This window comes from Octopus sinensis, linkage group LG17 (assembly GCF_006345805.1).
Source record: "Octopus sinensis linkage group LG17, ASM634580v1, whole genome shotgun sequence".
Classification (NCBI taxonomy): Eukaryota; Metazoa; Mollusca; class Cephalopoda; order Octopoda; family Octopodidae; genus Octopus; species Octopus sinensis.
The window spans coordinates 51,989,340-52,009,339 of NC_043013.1; the positions used below are offsets into that span (position 1 = coordinate 51,989,340).

A 20,000-nucleotide genomic window follows, 5' to 3' on the forward strand; every position below is an offset into this window, starting at 1 on the left:
TTTATATATAAGAGTGAAGTTGTGTGTCTGTCTCCTACGATTTAGATTCCTAACTACTCCCACATTTTGCGGTGCAGTGTAACCAAAACCAGGTATCTTATAGTCGTGAGTCTACGATGAGTCTACGATTTAAAAAAATTTACCATCATATTTTTCCATTTTAATGCATTTTTTCGCTATTATATAAGGGAAGTAACTCTCTAAAAATATCTACGATGTGTCAACGATTTAAAAAGAAATTTACCTTAATTTTTTTTCCATTTTTAATGCATTTTTTTCCTATTTTTTGGCTATAACTCTCTAAAAATGCTTATATAGTTATTTCCCTTACAAACCCGAGCAACGCCGGGCGATACTGCTAGTGTATGTATAAATGCATGTTGTGCTCAGGTGTGTCGAGAGTGTTCAATGTTGATTAATAAAAGAGAAAAGCAGAACCAACTCACCTGATGGATAATCATTCTTATTAGCGGCTGACATCATTTTCCTTTCATCTTGAATATCAAACAAAAACATTAATTAAATTCCAAAAATCCAAAAAATTAAACATCAAACAAATTTAAACAAACAATTAATTCACATAGGGTCTTTTATACCTTTACTTGTTTCAGTCATTTGACTGTGGCCATGCTGCAGCACTGCCTTTAGTTGAACAAATCGACCCCCCAGGACTTATTCTTTGTAAGCCTAGTACTTATTTTATTGGTCTCTTTTGCCGAACTGTTAAGTCACAGGGACATAAACACACCAACATCAGTTGTCAAATAATCGGGGGTGGGACAAACACAGACACACAAACATATACACACACACACACACACACACATATATATATATATATTATATATATATATATATATATATATATATATATATATATATATATATATATATATATATATATATATATGAGATCTGATCAATAAGTAACAAAGCTAAAGCACTCAGAGTGAAACCACTTGGCACAAATTGACCTTGAACTCTGTTGTGCATGCACACTAAGTTTTAACGTTCTAGCTCACTTCCGCTGTATATAGCAGTGCTTGGAAGGAAGGTGTGTAGCATGTGATTGTCACATTGACCATAACAAAAACAGTTGTCATGGTGATACCTGTTCAGAGGCTGATGCAAAATTGCAGAAAGTGTATGGCGAAGACTGTATGAGCTGCTCACAAGTGTACGAGTGGTTCAGACATTTCCAAGATGGCTGAAAAAATGTTGATATTGACAAACATTCTGGGAGACCCACAACCAGCAGAACTGAGAAAAACATCTGATTGACTTGCATGTGTGTATGTGTGTCAGTGTATACTGGTGTGTAGAGTTGTGTATCATCATCGTCATCGTCATTTAACATCCGTCTTCCATGCTGGCTTGGATGGATAGTACAACAGGATCCAACAGGAAAGGCCATGAGCTGGCAAGAACGTTATCACGCCGGGCGAAATGCTTAGTGGTATTTCGTCTGCCGCTATGTTCTGAGTTCAAATTCCGCCGAGGTCAACTTTGCCTTTCATCCTTTTGGGGTCGATTAAATAAGTACCAGTTATGCACTGGGGTCGATATAATCGACTTAATCCGTTTGTCTGTCCTTGTTTGTCCTCTCTGTGTGTAGCCCCTTGGGGGAAATAAGGATCCAACAGGATCCATAGAGGACTATGCTGTGCTCCAGTGTCTACTTTAGCAATGTTTCTGTGGCCGGATGCTTTCCCTAACATTAACCACTCTACAGAGTCCACTGAGTGCCTTTTCATGGCACCAGCACGAGTGAGGTGACCAACTAACTTGCCAGGCAAAAGAAAGACCCATCAGCAGAATGAGGTTACAGTAGAGAGGAACATGGTTCTATACCAGAGGTTTAGAGGACCAGGAGCAGGTGTCTTGCTGTAGAGGAGATGAATTGCAAACCCAAATGGAAAGGGAAGCCAGGGTGTACCCTAAACTAATTAATCGACCCTTGAGCATTTAAACTAGCCATATCTGGCCAAAATATCCTACCTGTTTTATGATCAAACTAGCCAGATCCAGCCTCTCACACCTACCCTACAATGTCATTCTAAAAATAGACAATCATATCATCAAAATCTCAAAGTTACAAGACAAGGCAGAATAAATTCAAAACAATGTGAATAAATAATCATTGCATTTGACAGAGAAATCTGAATGCTAAATGGTTACGGAAGAACACAGAATCCACAAATACTGATGAAATGAACAGGTACCAAAGAGCTTACCTTTAGGGTTCCTTCGGATGCCCACCTTAAAATCCTTCAACCGTACTTGTCGATGTGATGTGGAAGGTTTAACTTTACCGAGCAGTTTATTCTGGACATAATCACTTGTGTAATGAAGATTTCCTGGGATTTTCTCGGGCCAAATGGACACATCGAATTTGGGAGTATCTCCGCTACCCTACAAGAAGACAAGGGACATAAGTTTTAAAGGCATAAACATATGTATACAGCCTTGGCCAAAATTATGGGGCAGGTGTGAAAAAATGGAGAACATGATTGAGACTCACTTAATAATTGCAAACAACATAGGCATAGGAGCGGCTGTGTGGTAAGTAGCTTGCTTACCAACCACATGGTTCCGGGTTCAGTTCCATTGCGTGGTACCTTGGGCAAGTGTCTTCTACTATAGCCTCAGGCCGACCAAAGCCTTGTGAGTGGATATGGTAGACGGAAACTGAAAGAAGCCCGTCGTATATATGTATATATATATGTGTGTATGTGTGTGTGTGTGTATGTTTGTGTGTCTGTGTTTGTACCCCTAGTATTGCTTGACAACCGATGCTGGTGTCTTTACGTCCTTGTAACTTAGCGGTTCGGCAAAAGAAACCGATAGAATAAGTACTAGGCTTACAAAGAATAAGTCCTGGGGTCGATTTGCTTGACTGAAGGCAGTGCTCAAGCATGGCCACAGTCACATGACTGAAACAAGTAAAAGAGTATAAAAAACATTCTAAAGTCCATCCCACCAATAACTAGTTTTTGATGTAACCTCTTGCTTTTATAACCATTTTTATGCGTTTTTTGATACTTAACACTAAGTTAGCACAAGTGGCTCGGTCAATTTTTTCCTACATTTTTCAGTGGTCATGCTGGAGCACCACCTTTAATCAAGCAAATCGACCCCAGGACTAATTCTTTGTAAGCTTAGTACTTATTCTATCCATCCCTTTTGTCGAACCGCTAAGTTACGGGGACGTAAACACACCAGCATCGGTTGTCAAGCGATGTTGGGGGGGACAAATACAGACACACAAACTTATACACACACATACATATATATATATATATATATATATATATATAATATATATATATATATATACATACATATATACGACAAGCTTCTTTCAGTTTCCATCTACCAAATATACTCACATGGCTTTGGTCAGCCTGAGGCTATAGTAGAAGACATTTGCCCAAGGTTCCACGCATGTGGTTCGTAAGCAAGCTACTTACCACACAGCCACTCCAGCGCCTATCAGTGGTTAATATTTGTTGAAAATGTCTCTAAAGAAATAGATTCCTGAAGTTGAAAGGGCTCAAATCATTTAAGTATCCAGTGAAGGATTCTCCAAAGTTGAAATTGCAAGAGAATTGAAATGCTTGAGAAGAGGTGTCCATCAAAAGATACAATGAGACCAATTCTTTCCAAAACTTCAAAGGACGAGGTCACAAAAAGTACAACAACTACGAGGGAAGACAGGTTGCTGAAGAAGACATCTCCGGCGCAGAGGAAAAAGACCTCTTTTGACGTAGCTGCTGAGTTTCAGGCAGCAACAAACAAGGAGATATCCACTCACATAGTGGGAAGAAGGTTATTAGAAGTTGGGTTTAAGGGATGTAAGGCCAGAAAAAAGCCATTGCTGTCTGAGATGGACATAAAGAAACGATTGTCTTGGGTAAAAGACTACGAATATTGGACTGATGATGACTGGGGAAAAATTTGGTTTGATGAAAGTAACTTTGAAGTAAGATTCTCCACATTCATTTCCATTACTAGGCAGAATTGAAATTCTTACACTTGTACAAATTTTTTATTGGACACCAAAAATGATCAATAATTTTTTTTTGTTTTTGTCTTCAGAACTTTGGAACCCCTGGAGCTTTTTATGTTCGCCGTAAAGTTGGGGAGGCTTATTACCCTGGATGTGTGGTCCCAACAGTAAAATTTGGAGAAGGAAGCATAATAGTTTGGGGCTGTATGTAATCTTCATGCCCAAGAATGTTGCTCACTTGTGAAAGTACAATGAATTCCAACACTTACACCACAATCTTAGATCAAGCTTATCAACCTTCCTTAGCTAAAATCTTCAATGATAACATCCCAGTCATCTTTCAACAAGGCCATGCTCCATACCACACATCCAGAGTCTCGGTGGCTTGGTGATGAGAAAGGGATGAGGATGATGAAATGCCCTCCACCCCTCAGTCTCCGGACCACAATCCCCTTGAACATTTGTGGTCACACTTATGTACAAGAGTGAGGATGCACAATTGTTTTTCAAAAACTGAATTAGAACCCAAAATTCATGAAGAGTGGCAGAAAATTGACTCCCCCACTTGCATCGATTTGTCCCAAGTATGCAAAAAAATGCATAAAAGCAGTTATAAAAGCACAAGGAGCACAAAACAAAAACTAATTATTGATGGCATAGACTCTAGAATGTTTATTATACTCTTTCCAGTTATTAAGTAAATGAGTTTCAATTATAGTCTCTATTTTTTCATACCTGCCCCATAATTTTGGCCAAGCTGTATACATATACATTTACATCATCACCGTTTAACGTCCACTTTCCATGCTAGCATGGGTTGGACGATTTTGACTGAGGGCTGACGAACAAGATGGCTGCACCAGGCTCCAATCTTGATTTGGCAGAGGTTCTACAGCTGGATGCCCTTCCTAATGCCAACCACTCCGAGAGTGTAGTGGGTGCTTTTTACATGCCACCGCTTTTTACGTGCCACCATATACATATATATATATATATATATATATACAGATATGTTGATGAGAAAACCAGGCAAGCCAAAATCGTAACTGTGGCCTATGCTAGTGCAGCGTAACTGACCCATTTAAGAGTACCCTTCAATCATTGGGCAATAAAAGGTGCTTTCGAAGACCTGTCAAATGATTCATTGATATGTCCCATGCCAGTACCGCCTGACTGACACCCGTACTGGTGGTATGTAAAAAGCACCATTCAAGCATGGCCAATGCCAGTGCCGCCTGACTGGTCCCATGCTGGTGGCAAGTAGAAAGCACCATTCAAGCGTGGTCAATGCCAGTACCACCTGACTGGCCCTTGTGCTGGTGGAATGTAAAAAAGCATCCACTACACTCACAGAGTGGTTGGCGTTAGGAAGGGCATCCAGCTGTAGAAAATCTACCAGATCAGATTGGAGCTTGGTGCAGCCATCTGGTTTACCAATCCTCAGTCGAACCATCCAACCCATGCCAGCATGGAAAGCGGATATTAAACAACGATGATGATGATGATGATGATGATGCAAACAGGAAAAATGGAATCCAAATTACGAATATCTGTGTGTATATCCATTAATATTTAGCAGAAGGAACAGTGACTCAAGGTCCAAGAGTTTCGTGTATTGCCACTTATTAAGCTAATCGCTGGTCAAAGGTCAATGAGTTTATATAGTTGTTGATCAACAACTATATAAACTCATTGACCTTTGACCAGCGATTAGCTTAATAAGTGGCAATACACGAAACTCTTGGACCTTGAGTCACTGTTCCTTCTTCTAAATATTAATGGATACATATATATACATACGTCTGTGTGTGGGGGTATGTGTGTGTATATATATATATATATATATATATATATATACACATATAGTATACATATATATACACATATATAGATATATGTACACATATATATGCATATACATACAAACATACATATATATACACACACATATATATATATACATATACACACATATATATACATATCTATACACACACACATATATATATATATATATATATATATACACGTATATATACATACACATATATACATATATATATATAAATACACATATATACATACATATACATGTATATATACACATATATACATATATATATATATATGCACATATACACATATATTGATATATATATATATACACACACATATACATATATATATACACACACATATACATACATATATACACACATATATACATACATACATATATACACACACACATATATATATATAGATATACACACACACATATAAATCAGATAACCCCTGATCCGTTGAGTCACTGGGAAAGCCTGAGTTTCCCAGCAACGAAGTTTTGTTTTGTGGGGTGTTTTTCTTTCCATGCTTTCAACAAATGTGACATTGAAATCACATGTAAACAGCTCCTTTCCCCAGAATGGGAAAGATTTGGCTGCTATTTCTTGCACACCCTGCTACCACATAACAAGTATTTCGGGTCCTTTATTGCAAAAAGCTGTTACATGGTAGCAGGACGTGCTAGAAATAACAGCCAAATTTTGGGAGGTGAGATACACTGAATGCACTCGAAAGAAACCTATGGAAATAAACTTTCACACCAAGGTTATGAACCGGTCTTTTACAAAATATCTGCAGTATTTTTAAAGCAGTTTTCATTTAAAAATATTTTGCCCATCATAATGTGTCTAATGGAAAGGTTAGAATTTCTTCCTTTTCAGGGTTAAGTTATTTTTGGAGTATTTTCCCATTATGCACCATTTTGGGTATTTATACCCCCAAAACCCCAAATATCTCAATAACCAATGGTCCAATTTACGTGAAACTTGTTTTATTCCATTTGTTTTCGCATTTCAGGGGCACTTTACTTTCAAAGTATTTTCCCATTATGCCGCAGTTTGGCTGTGTAACATTGCAACCTAGTAAGCAAAATTGAAGTTCATTCTTAATGTATTATAGATATACACATATAAACATATGGCACATAATGATGTGAAATCTACCAATCCATAGTTTTCCTGAATTGTATCTACTACCAAACCAATGGAAATAATTTATCTATAACGGTTGACTAATAATTTTCTTAATATCTAATTTATCCTTCATTCATTTTATTATATAATTCTTCCCTTGCATATTGTTATTATTTATTTGTTATACTTTTTATCTTCTTTCTTTACCTTTATTTTTATGTTATTTTTATTTTACTTTATTATATCTTTACTATTATCTATAACTCACTAGCTAAATACATAAGCATTATATATAGGGTCTGACTTCTTAAACTTATTGTCTGCATCCTTTCAAGAAATATGTTAACCCTTGTTCTAGAAGCTCATAAAACCCTGATGAGATTCTGCTCCATACAGTTGAAAATGACACCAATTCTTAGCAAATGCTTGGAATTACGTATCAACAAGGGGCAGGAATTGAAATATGCATGAAGGTTTTTGGCAGCTGCCATTTCCTTTAGGGCTTTACAATTTATAATTTATTTCTATTGTTTTTATTAAAAATTTCAACATCTTTATACCATACAAATAAATTATTTATACATCCATTTTCTCCATTTTCTTTGGCCAATGCCAGCGCCACCTTGACTGGCTTCTATGCCGGTGGCACGTAAAAAGCACCAACCGATCGTGGCCAATGCCAGACTCCCCTGGCACGTGAAAAGCACCCACTACACTCGCTGAGTAGTTGGCGTTAGGAAGGGCATCCAGCTGTAGAAACACTGCCAGATCAGACTGGAGCCTGGTGCAGCCCCTGGCTTCCCAGACCCCGGTCGAACCGTCCAACCCGTGCTAGCATGGAAAGCGGATGTTAAATGATGATGATGATGATATAAATGTTCGAAATGAGGTGTAGATAGACAGCTGGCACTGTTGGTGATATCCTGTACCCATATATATATGCATATATATATACTAGCAGTATCGCCCGGCGTTGCTCGGGTTTGTAAGGGAAATAATTATATAAGCAGTTTTAGAGATGTAAAGTATAATAGCCATCTCAATATGGCTAACCACAAAGGGGGAGGGGTGTTACTGTAGCTTTTTACGTTCTGAGATTTAATAATAAATTTTAGAGAGTTACTTCCCTTATATATGTCAAAAATGGATTAAAAATGGGAAAAATTGATGGTAAATTTTTTTTTAAATCGTAGACTCATCGTAGATGCGCACTAATACCCAGACGGTCTTGATATGAATCACGACTATAAGATACCCGGTTTTGGTTAAACTGCACCGCAAAATGTGGGAGTAGTTAGGAATCTAAATCGTAGGAGACAGACACACAACCTCACTTTTATATATAAAGATTTCCTCTATTTACATAATAGTGAGGTCTCTTTCTTTCTTTTGTTATCTTACTGTTTTTACCAATATACATATATATATATATATAAATATATATATATAGTTACAGAGATGTACTTGCATAGCAAGTGACTTGATCTGAGATCGTGTGCTGGAACGAAAACAGTTGCAGCGTTGAAGGTGTTTATAAGCCATTTAAGAAACACACAAAAACCGTTAGATTCACTTCAACATTTAAATTTAATTTGTCAAAATATTTTCGTCGCTTTGAGACCGCGACCTGTTAGCACGATATTTTTGTCAGTGAACAGGTCGCGGTCTGAAAGCGACGAAAATATTTTGGCAAATTAAATTTAATGTTGAAGTGAATGTAACGGTTTTTATGTTTCTTAAATGGCTTAGAAACACCTTCCAGGCTGCAATATATATATACACACATATTATATATGTATGTATGTATGTATGTGTGTATGCATGTATGTGTGTGTGTGTGCGTGTCTGTGCTTGTGATTGTCCTCCACCACTGCTTGACAACGAATGTTGGTTTGTTTACATCCCTGTCACCTAGTGGTTTGACAAAGGAAACAGATAGAATAAGTACAATGCTTACAAAAATAAAACTGGAGTTGATTCATTAAACTACAATCTTCAAGGCATTGCCCCAGCATGGCCACAGACCAATGGCTGGAAAAAGCAGAAGAATAAAAGAATACATTCTCTGCTTTGGTCTTATGTTCAAGGCATGAGAAAGCTTGAGTTTACATGAGAAGGCCTAACAGACCTGGTAGAAACAGCAGCCAAATCTCCCTCAAATCACACCTTACTGTCTTATGTATGTATATATATATGAGCCAATGAGGGGGACCTCTACATGGTAGCTAGACCTGGTAGAAATACCAGCCAAATTTCCCCCAAATCACACCTTACTGTCTTATCTATGTATATATATATGTATGAGCCTATGAGGGAGACCCCTACATGGCAGCTAGACCTGGTAGAAATAGCAGCCAAACCCCAAATCACACCTTACTGTCTTATCTATGTATATATGTATGTATGAGCCTATGAGGGAGACCCCTACATGGCAGCTAGACCTGGTAGAAATAGCAGCCAAATTTCCCCCAAATCACACCTTACTGTCTTATCTATGTATATATGAACTATATGGTCGTTATATTGACGACATTATCGGTGCCACCTCACTCTCCCGCGAACATCTAGATTCCTTCCTCTCTTTCGTCCAATCTTTCCATCCAGCCCTCCACTTCACTTCCACTATCTCCAACACCTCTGTCTCCTTCTCGATATTTCGGTTAGCATTCTTCACTCCACTCTTACCACCTCCATTCACTACAAACACACAGACTCACACTCATACCTCAACTTCTCTTCCTCCCACCCAGAACACACCAAGCTTTCCATCCCCTATTCCCAATTCCTCCGTCTACGTAGGCTCTGTAGTGACGACCATGACTTTGAGACTCAGTCTCAACGTATGGCTCACCACTTCACCCTACGTGGATACCCCCTCACCACTATCCACACCGCCCTTGCCAGAGCACGGTCCGTGGACCGTGTATCTGCTCTCTCTCCCCGAACCCGCCCTGTAGTCTCCCGCCTCCCTTTTCCCCTCACTTACCACCCCACGACCCTACGTCTCCAACGCACCATTCTTCGAGCTTTCCGTCATCTCCAGTCCGACCCGTCCACTTCACACCTCTTCCCTAACCGACCCCTCCCCTCTTTCAAACGAGCCCACAACCTTCGAGACCTTTTGGTCCATAGCTCCTTCCCTGACCCTACCTCCCAACCCGGCTCGTTCCCTGCTCCCGCCCACGTTGCCCGCACTTGCCCTTACCTCTCCAACACCACTCGCCTCACTAGCACCCACCATCGACCCTATCCCATCATCCACTCCTTCACCTGCACCTCCAGCAATATTATCTATTGCATCTCTTGCTCTCTCTGCAATCCTTGTACATCGGACAAACGGGACGCCGCTTGGCTGACCGGTTCGCGGAACACCTTCGTGACATCCACCTTGCGAACGACACACCGGTCTCACGCCATTTCCGCTCCACCGGTCACTCCTTGCAAACCTATCTGTGTTCGGTTTGTCCTTACACAGAGGCCATCCGGATTCCCGTTTGCGCCGTGAACAGGAATTAATCTTCTCTCTTCGCTCTTATACGCCATTGGTCTCAACTCTCCCCCCCTCCTCATCTAAACCCCCCTCTCCCCCCCTCCTCACCTATCCTTTCTCCCCCCCGACCCCTACTTCTTCAGTCCTTCATCCTTTCACCCCTACTCCCCTTCCCTTCTTCCCTTTCTTCTCCCTCCCTCTTCCCCTTCCCTCTGCTCCCTCACTCCCTCTCTCCCCTTCTCCTCTCCCCTCTCCCTCTTTCCTCCTTCATCCCCCTCTCACCTTCCTTCTCCCCCATCATCGTCTCCTCTTCCCCCTTCTCCTCCCCCTCTTCTTCCCCTCCCCTTCTCTCCCCCCTCTTCTCCCCTCCTCCCCCTCTTCTCCTCACTACACCACATGACTTTACACATCACATCACATATGATGTGCCATACTAATACACACACCAACTAATACATACTAATACGTACTAATACATACTAGTACATACTAATACTTACACCAACCCTATACATACACACGTCCAGACCCCGCATACGCACTTATACTCTCTCTCACACACACACACACACACCTATACATACCAATACGTACTAATACATACTAATACATACTAATACATACACCAACCCCATACATACGCACGTCCAGACCAATCTTACGCACTAATACTCTCTCATACACACACACACACACACACACACATCCTTATACATACTAATACATACACCAACCCTATACATACACACATCCAGACCCCTCCCATGCACTTTTAGCTGGTCCCTCAACCCGTTTATCAACCCTATTATCTCCCCTTATTTCGCTCTCGCGTCTCATGTTTGATCTTTGACCTCTGGCCGAAATCAGATCGCCATGTTGATTCGTTAGCTACTGCACGCATTTTTTTTCTCTCCTTCTTTCTGTGTTTTTCTCTCTCTGTGTATCTTTCTGTTGAAGAGCGTAGGCTCGAAACGTTAAAGACTTGTTTTATTTATATTCCTGAGGCCATACTAATACAATTGTTCGTTTGTTTTCCACCTGCCTTCGTCTTTTGTTTATTTTCATAAGCTTCCCGTTATATATGTATGTATGAGCCTATGAGGGAGACCCCTACATGGCAGCTAGACATGGTAGAAATAGCAGCCAAATCTCCCTCAAATCACACCTTACTGTCTTATCTTTCTGCTACTTGGATATAGGTGTTATATTCGTCGTAAAAAACTTTCCTGTCACACACTCACGCACACGCACACACACACACACGCACCCTCATACACACACACGCGCACACCCACACACACCCACTCACACACACGCACGTTAGCTTACAATTTTATTTATATATTGCGTGTCTATTTGTTGAAAGAGGAAGTGGGAGGCAGAGTGAAAGAATCACTCACTACAGTAAGTCAATTACTTTCATTTTATTCGTTGCCCACTGTGTGTGTGCGTTTGCGTGTGCTGTAAACCAGACTAAGAAAAGCATTTGACACACACACCAGAATGTGAGTTTTCTGTAAATTTTGCTTAATTGGAGTTTAAATTTTAAAAACTGGACCTGGCATGACGCGATGCATTGTACTCTTAAAAATGCAAGGTAAATTGTAATTGAAGAAATCCTATATTGTAGATTTGTATAACTCCCAAAGGGAGGCAGATAAAATCTGCCTTTTATAATAAGAGATATATATATATACAACACAGGATTGTGTCAGTGAAAAGGTCGCAGTCTCAAAGCGACAAAAATATTTTGGTAAATTAAATTTAAATGTTGAAGTGAATCTAACAGTTTTTGTGTGTTTTTAAATGGCTTATAAACACCTACACTGCAGTTGTTTTCGTTCCAGCACATGATCTCAGATCGAGTCACTTGCTATGCAAGTACATCTCCACAATAATATATATTTATATATATATATATATTGGTAGAATAAGAAATAGGAAGTCCTTGGTACAGTATTGTATAATTAGATGCTTATAAATTATAAGGTGTTTACAAATCGTGACTCTGTTGTAAGTTTTTTTGCCTAAAAGCGGTTTTCAAAATGATATTTTAGAGTTTGTTATCCACTGTGTAGGTAAGGCTGTTGAACTATGAACATACAAAATATACTAGCATACATATACATACGAGGGGCTGCTGAAAACTTCTAGGCTTTAAGGGTATTGCGAAAGGCCTGGTTGTAGGTCCAACCTTCCAACTTCTTTTACGGGGCTTAGAAAAACTGAAGGACCACTGCAATAAGTGTGTGAATCTGAGGGGGGAACAGGTTGAATAAAATTTGTAATTAATTGATCCCCCTGTATTTTCTTTTGCCTAAAGCCAGGAACTTTCCAAAATCCCCTCGTATATCCAGGCACATATACACACATGTGTGTATATAAAAAATACCATATCTAATTTAAACCGTAGATACTACTAGGGGCTGGTTTTAGATGCGGCGTCAGTATAGACAGGAACACAAACTGGGTCTTATATTTACCACATTAAACCCCATTTGTTCCATAAACGAAACTAGGCCTTTCGGTCACTACGTTATTCTTACCGATTAAAAACAACACACACACACACACACATACACGTATATATATATATATATATCTGTCCCTTTTGCTGTCCTGGTGTTCGTGTGCATTCGATCCTTCTTCCAGGAAATCTACGCTTCCAGCTTAGTTTTTCTAATGCTCGTTGCTTAGTTTTTCTTGGAGGGCTGGCCGTGATCTAGTAATCTCAAGATTAATCAGCCGAAATTACTACGATGATCCGGTTCTGACTGAAGACTGAGGGGTTCGAATGTCCTGTCCATTTTTATTGTATCGTCTTCTAAGAGTTATACGTTCTTGTCCATGTTGTATTTTTCTACATACCTTAACATATATTCCAGGCGCCCCGTACCCCCCTTATCATTATGTGAACACATATTCTTAATAATTGGTACGACTCTCTGTTTGTCTCTCTCTCTCTCTCATTTTTACTTGATCTGTCCCCCCCTCTCTCTCTTTCTCTCTATTATCTTCTCTTTCCTCTGATCCTTTGGTCTAGTCTTCCACTACCCTCCTATTTCTTTGTCTCGCTCTGCACTCACAGGTCATTCTTCGACACCCATCCCTTCTCCTCTCTGATTCCTTCTTTCTCTCTCTTCTCTCTCTTTGTTGCGTTTTGTCCCCCTTTTCTCTCTCTCTCTTCCTTTGCTTCTCTTTCTTTTCTTTTCCCTCTTCTCTGTCACGTGACTGTTGGCCGAAATCTGCCTTTCAGCTCCTGACCCTCGTCGTGTTAACATCGTGTTTTTCGTCCGCCGCTATAAAGGCTTTTTCCAATGCGCCAGGGAAAAAATTGTTTGCTTGTTATCAGTCGTAAGACACTTGTTGTTTTCACCGTTAATGCTTCTGTATTTCATGTTCTGTATTCCATTATTGTTTTTTTTTTTTTTTTTTTTTTTTTTTATATCTGTCCCTTTTGCTGTCCTGGTGTTCGTGTGCATTCGATCCTTCTTCCAGGAAATCTACGCTTCCAGCTTAGTTTTTCTAATGCTCGTTGCTTAGTTTTTCTTGGAGGGCTGGCCGTGATCTAGTAATCTCAAGATTAATCAGCCGAAATTACTACGATGATCCGGTTCTTGACTGAAGACTGAGGGGTTCGAATGTCCTGTCCGTGTTTATTGTATCGTCTTCTAAGAGTTATACGTTCTTGTCCATGTTGTATTTTTCTACATACCTTAATATATATATATATATATATATGTATATGTATGTATGTATGTATGTGTGAGATAACAATACTGCTCTTTCTAATAAACATCAGCCGCAGTCTTCACAATGACAATTAAGAAACTGCTATATACACTCCCTCACTCGACCTGATGCTACACATAACAACCAAATCTCCCTCATATATCACACCAGACCTTCTTACAAAGAGTAAGGCCGAGAACATTGCAATAACATAGTCCTAGGTGCACTATGTCTGAATAAAATATGAGGTGTTTATAGTCGGCCTTTTTCGATCTTAGGTCCATTTGGTGACTATAAAACTCGGACAATATATATATATATACCAGTTACAAGAGTCTCAATGAAGTCATTCGACGCGCTAAACATAGCAACCATCTATTCCCCTTAATTGAAAAAAAAGGATGCATTTTACAATGTCGTCCTGAAATATAAAAAGACGGGATAGTCACAGCTGGAACGCTTTTCTTTATAGGTCTGGATGATGAGGGCCAGCATGAAATTAGCAATACAAAAAAAATACATACACACACATATCGATAGTTATATATACATGTATATATATATATATATATATATCAATGTGAATAACAAGAAAACATAATACATATATACATATACGCACACATATATACAGATATATATATATATATATATATAATATATTATATATATATAGAGAGAGAGAGAGAGAGAGAGAGAGAGAGAGAGAGATGTAAACACCTTTTTATCTACATCAACATCCAAGTAATTAACACACATATACATGAATTAAAGAAACCATCGAGGCAGCCTCTAGCCTCTACACGATGGCCCCGATCTGCTAGAAATAACAGGCAAATCTCCCTCAAATTACACACGGTCGTCGTTAAATAATGTTGGACACATTTTAAAGCCATTGGTATGCAGTGTCTGATGGGATTGTCACGGCTGAAAACCCCTGGTTTTTAACACATATTATTATTGTTTAGATCTAAGTTTAAACGTGCGATCTTGTGTGTGTTAAATGTTGTAAATATTCTCACCTGGATATTCCGAGTGGAATCGGGATTTTGGTTCTGGTCTTTGTCTATGTTCATGGCTTTTGCCCAACGAGGAACGACATTAACGGAGGAAGAAACGTTGTAATTATTCTTAATTGTCACGGCTATGGAATGTGCGCGCGAGAGAGAGAGTATTTATAAAATATATATGGATATATACGTATATATATATATTATATATATATATGTATGTATACAGAGAGACGGAGACAGAGAAAGGGGGTGTGTATATGGAATCCAACAGTTGCGAATATAGAGGAGGGAGAGAGTACAGGGAATATAGAGGGGGACAGACAATGAGAGAGGGAGGGGGGTAGATTCTGATATAAGAGGTATTTAGAGAGGGGGGCGAATGGGGAGGAGGAAGAGTGAATTGAATATAGAGAGGGGCGGAGGATGAGTACAGATAAAGAGGAGGGCGAGAGAGAGAGAGAGGGAGGGAGAGAGAGATAAAGCAGTCTGAGAGATCGATGGAGAGAAGAAAAAAAATTGATAGACTGACAGAGGAATAGATATTCCCAAAACCAAGAGACGAGTAGAGATAAAAGAGAAGAGTAGGATATATATAATATATATATATATAATATATATATATATATATATTTATATATATATATATATATGTTTAGAGAGGCTGACAAAATAAAAGAGGAAGATATATATGTATATGTATGGATATATATATATATATATAGAGAGAGAGAGAGAGAGAGAGAGAGAGAGAGGGGGGAGACTATAGATAAAAAAATATATAAATCAGCCAATGTTCAAAATAAAGCTTTCCCTCTCCGTTTTGCTGTGTATGGAGATGTATTCCTCCGTTGTACACAAAAATAAATATTATGGTAATTATTGTTGATATTCTCTATAAAAGATATAATTACTTGGTTCTAATGAGAGACATCCAGCAAAATGGACAACAACAGTCGCTTACATCCTTAAACCAAAAATAATGTTTTTTTTTTGGTTTTTTTTTTATTTATCATCATCAGTAGTTGAATTATTTAAATCCTTAAATCAGCAACTTTTGTATTCCTTCCTTTGGCGGTGATCGATCAAACTTTGATTAATAATAATTAAATAGTAATATAATTTAATAAAACTTTGGTATATTTTTTTATGATGTCGCTTACATCCTTAAGTAAACAAATCAATTAACTCTTTCTCCACAAATAATTTCACGATTTAGATTTTAATTGCAATCTCCACAGCAGAGATTCCCAACCTTATTTTGTTTGTTTTTACATTAAAATAAATTATAAAATGTTTTGGTAAATTTAGGGAATCGCGGCGAAATAGAAATTGGGGATTATACAAAAACATCAAGGTTCACATGAAATACTGAAACGAAAACAGAAATTACTGTTTATTAATTGTATTTTTTTCTTTTTTTGTTTTTCGAACTCATTTGATGCTCGTTCAGTTCGTGTGGCACCCACTTGTCCAGCTTCTTTACTTTGCCGATTTGTTTCAGATGGTCCAATACAGTTGGAATCGAAACATCAAACTTTGCTGCTATTTCACGCGTAGTTTGAGATGTGTCAGCTTCCACTACAGTTTCCAGCTCATCATTATCCACCTTGGTCTCAGGTCGACCACGGGGCTGATTCTGAAGAGTAAAGTCACCAGATCGGAACTTCTCAAACCATCGTCGCACAGTGCGCTCATTCGCCGCATCTTCACCAAACACCTCGTTGATGTTTCGAGCCGTCTGCGAGGCGTTGGTCCCACGACGGAACTCATATTCATAGACAACGCGAAGTTTTGATCTATCCATGGGTTCACAAAAATTGAATTTATAAGAGAAAACTCACAATATAATCAGACACCAAGAATTACATTTCGAAAAGTGATGACGTAACTCTTCAATAATGTAAAACAAAGAATTGTCAGGATAAAACATTAGAGTTAACCACTGCCAAACTTGGTGCTTAAGGAAATCAGACATTTCATTCTTAACACCCAATACACACACACACATATGGGGAGAGACGAAGATGACTCATAAATACAAATGCATACAATTAGCCTACTTATCACTATTTTTCGTGGAAGCCCAGGCATTCCGGGAAACCCGGTTCGGGAATGAGGATCTAGAAATAACAGCCAAAATCTCCCTCACTCCACATTCTGTTGTCTTTGAAAATAAATAAAATAAAAAGTGGGGGCACTTTGAATAATGTAGTTTGAGATAAAAGACGGGATGGTTATGGCTGGAGTGACTTGGGTCATGGGTCAGCTTGATTAATTATAGGGTTAAACATGATACTCTATGTACCAGACAACAAGGGAATCTGAATGTGGTCGGTCGGTGTGCTAGAAATAACAGTCAAATCTCCGATTTAGATTATTGATGCTTTTAAACAAAAGCGATTATCACGACCGGAACGATTCTGGTAATTCGTGAGAATTCGCGTCTGAGAAAACACACGCTTACACAATATATACACATGTAGATACATGCATATATATATATATATATATAGAGAGAGAGAGAGAGAGAGAAATAGAAAGGCAAACAAACGGATGGCAGATAGATAGATAGATAGATAGATAGATAGATAGATAGATAGATAGATAGATAGATAGGGAGAGAGAGAGAGAGAGAGAGAGAGATAGATTGATAGATAGATAGATAGATAGAGAGAGAGAGAGAGGTTGATAGATAGATAGAGAGAGAGAGATAGATATGTTTCTTTATTAGCCACACAGGGCTGCACACAGACGGGACAGATTACAAAGAGCTTTTCTTTTTGGGGGAGAGAAAAAAATATAGAGGTGGGGTAGGTTTTCGATAAAAAGGGAAAGCAGAAAAATGGGGGGAAAAGAGAGAGAGAGAGACATATATATATAGATAGATAGATAGATAGATAGATAGATAATGCTCAACATGTAACAGAGTGTATTGCTTAGAAGCTGGTGATGAAGTAGTGTTTATCATTAGGGCTGTTGAAAATAAAAACATTCGTTATATAAGCCTGAATCAAGATGAGGGTATGAGAAATTGATGCCTTTTCCCATGGAATTAACATGAAATAGGGAAATACCACAGACTTGGTAAGACAATAGTTGTCTCCCCTGGAACAGTACTCGCGTATTAGACCCGTCACTATAACCTGTTAGAAATAGCAGTCAAATTTACTTCGAAACAGCGTGTTATCTCCAAGAAGTTAATATCTGGTTTCCAACTACCATGGCTGAAACCTTCTTTGGTCATAGAACTGCTTGATAATGGATCACTTAGAACTAAATAACAACTTCGTAATATCTTATTTGTTGGAGCAATTAATCCCCTTCTTTCCGTTCCAGTGACTTTGATGCGGTTAAAGTTCGATGTTTATTTGTAAGAGTGTGGAACCGCCTCTTGGCAGTTACTGTCTCCAAGTGTACGTTGACGTGGAGTAGTAGCACCTGTCATGGTTCCAGCCATGGGTTAATTTGTATAAGAGGGCTTGCCAAACCCCATGCTTGTGAAGGCTGGATCCAGCAGCCTTTGAAGAAGAAACTCTCATTGCTTAACAGAAAGTAAGGCAGCTGGCAGAATCGTTAGCACGCCGGGCGAAATGCTCAGCGGTATTTCGTCTGCCGCTACGTTCTGAGTTCAAATTCCGCCGAGGTCGATTTTGCCTTTCATCCTTTTGGGGTCAATTAAATAAATACCAGTTGTGCACTGGCGTCGATATAATCAATTTAATCCGTTTGTCTGTCCTTGTTTCTCCCCTCTGTGTTTGGCCCCTTGTGGGTAGGAAAGAAATAAGAAAGTAAAGCAGCTGCAGCAACGCATTATGAAGCAGAGAGAGAGAGCGAAACGAAGCCGGTGAGACATGGAAGACGGTCTGGGATTAAACAATGGAATCGACGGGGAGCAACTCTTTTTCACTTCAAACAAAGTTATCACGCAAGTCATCAGTTATCCATTATGATGACTTGATGGTCTTCATTACTCCAACAGACAAACCTGATGACTTGTAGTCATCTGCTGTCAACGTATTTATAAAGTTCCCTTTTCCCTAAGTTGTTTTCTGACCCTAGCCTACTCCTATTTATTTTTTATCGTTTCTCCACGTACAGACCTACGTATTACACTACATGTGGGTTCACACGTGCAGTATTATACTTGATAATTAATAAACACTGCAGAAAAGGAGACGGGCTGGCAGAATTGTTAGCATGCCGGGCGAAATGCTTAGCGGTATTTCGTCTGTCCTTACGTTCTGAGTTCAATTTCCGTCGAAGTCAACTTTGCTTTTCACCCTTTCGAGGTCGATAAAATAAGTACCGGTGGAGCACTAGGGTTTGATGTAACCGACTTCGCCCCTTCCCCAGAAATGCTGGCCTTGTACCAGGATCTGTAGGTGCAATGATAAAGAACCAACATGTAGCCCTGCTCTGTCAGTATGCATGCATGCACACATGCACAACACAATGCATGTATGCATGAACACACACACACACACACAGAGTAGGAACTGAGAGGAGCTGGACAGGTGAAGAGCGGAGTGATGTGTGGAGTGGATGCAGCATGCAGCTTGATAATATACAGGGAGTTCAGGCTTAAATTTGAGGAAGAGCTTGATAAATTGGTGAACAGGCAACAGCATTGGAGAGCATAAAGATAAAAGTTACAATTGATAAAAAGTCAGCAGACATAGACGACTAGAAGCAACCTGAATATTGGAAAAGAAATACCTGTATCATGATTTGAGCTGGGCATCAAAATGTTGACATCATTATGGCTGCTCAATGCCCTG

At 39.1% G+C, this 20,000-nt stretch overlaps 1 protein-coding gene across 1 annotated transcript in view; it reads right to left on the reverse strand.

Moving 5' to 3' along the window:
- The window catches only part of LOC115221083 (ankyrin repeat domain-containing protein 54), a 28,720-nt gene extending 12,924 nt beyond the window's left edge, over nt 1–15,796 (reverse strand). Inside the window, exons 1-3 of the mRNA XM_029791300.2 lie at nt 15,232–15,796; nt 2,235–2,412; nt 447–494 (exon numbers count right to left, since the gene is read on the reverse strand). Coding sequence (XP_029647160.1) covers nt 447–494; nt 2,235–2,412; nt 15,232–15,285 — 280 coding nt within the window. The 5' untranslated portion in view covers nt 15,286–15,796. The remainder of the gene's footprint in view (nt 1–446; nt 495–2,234; nt 2,413–15,231) is intronic.
- Nucleotides 15,797–20,000: the final 4,204 nt, after the last annotated feature.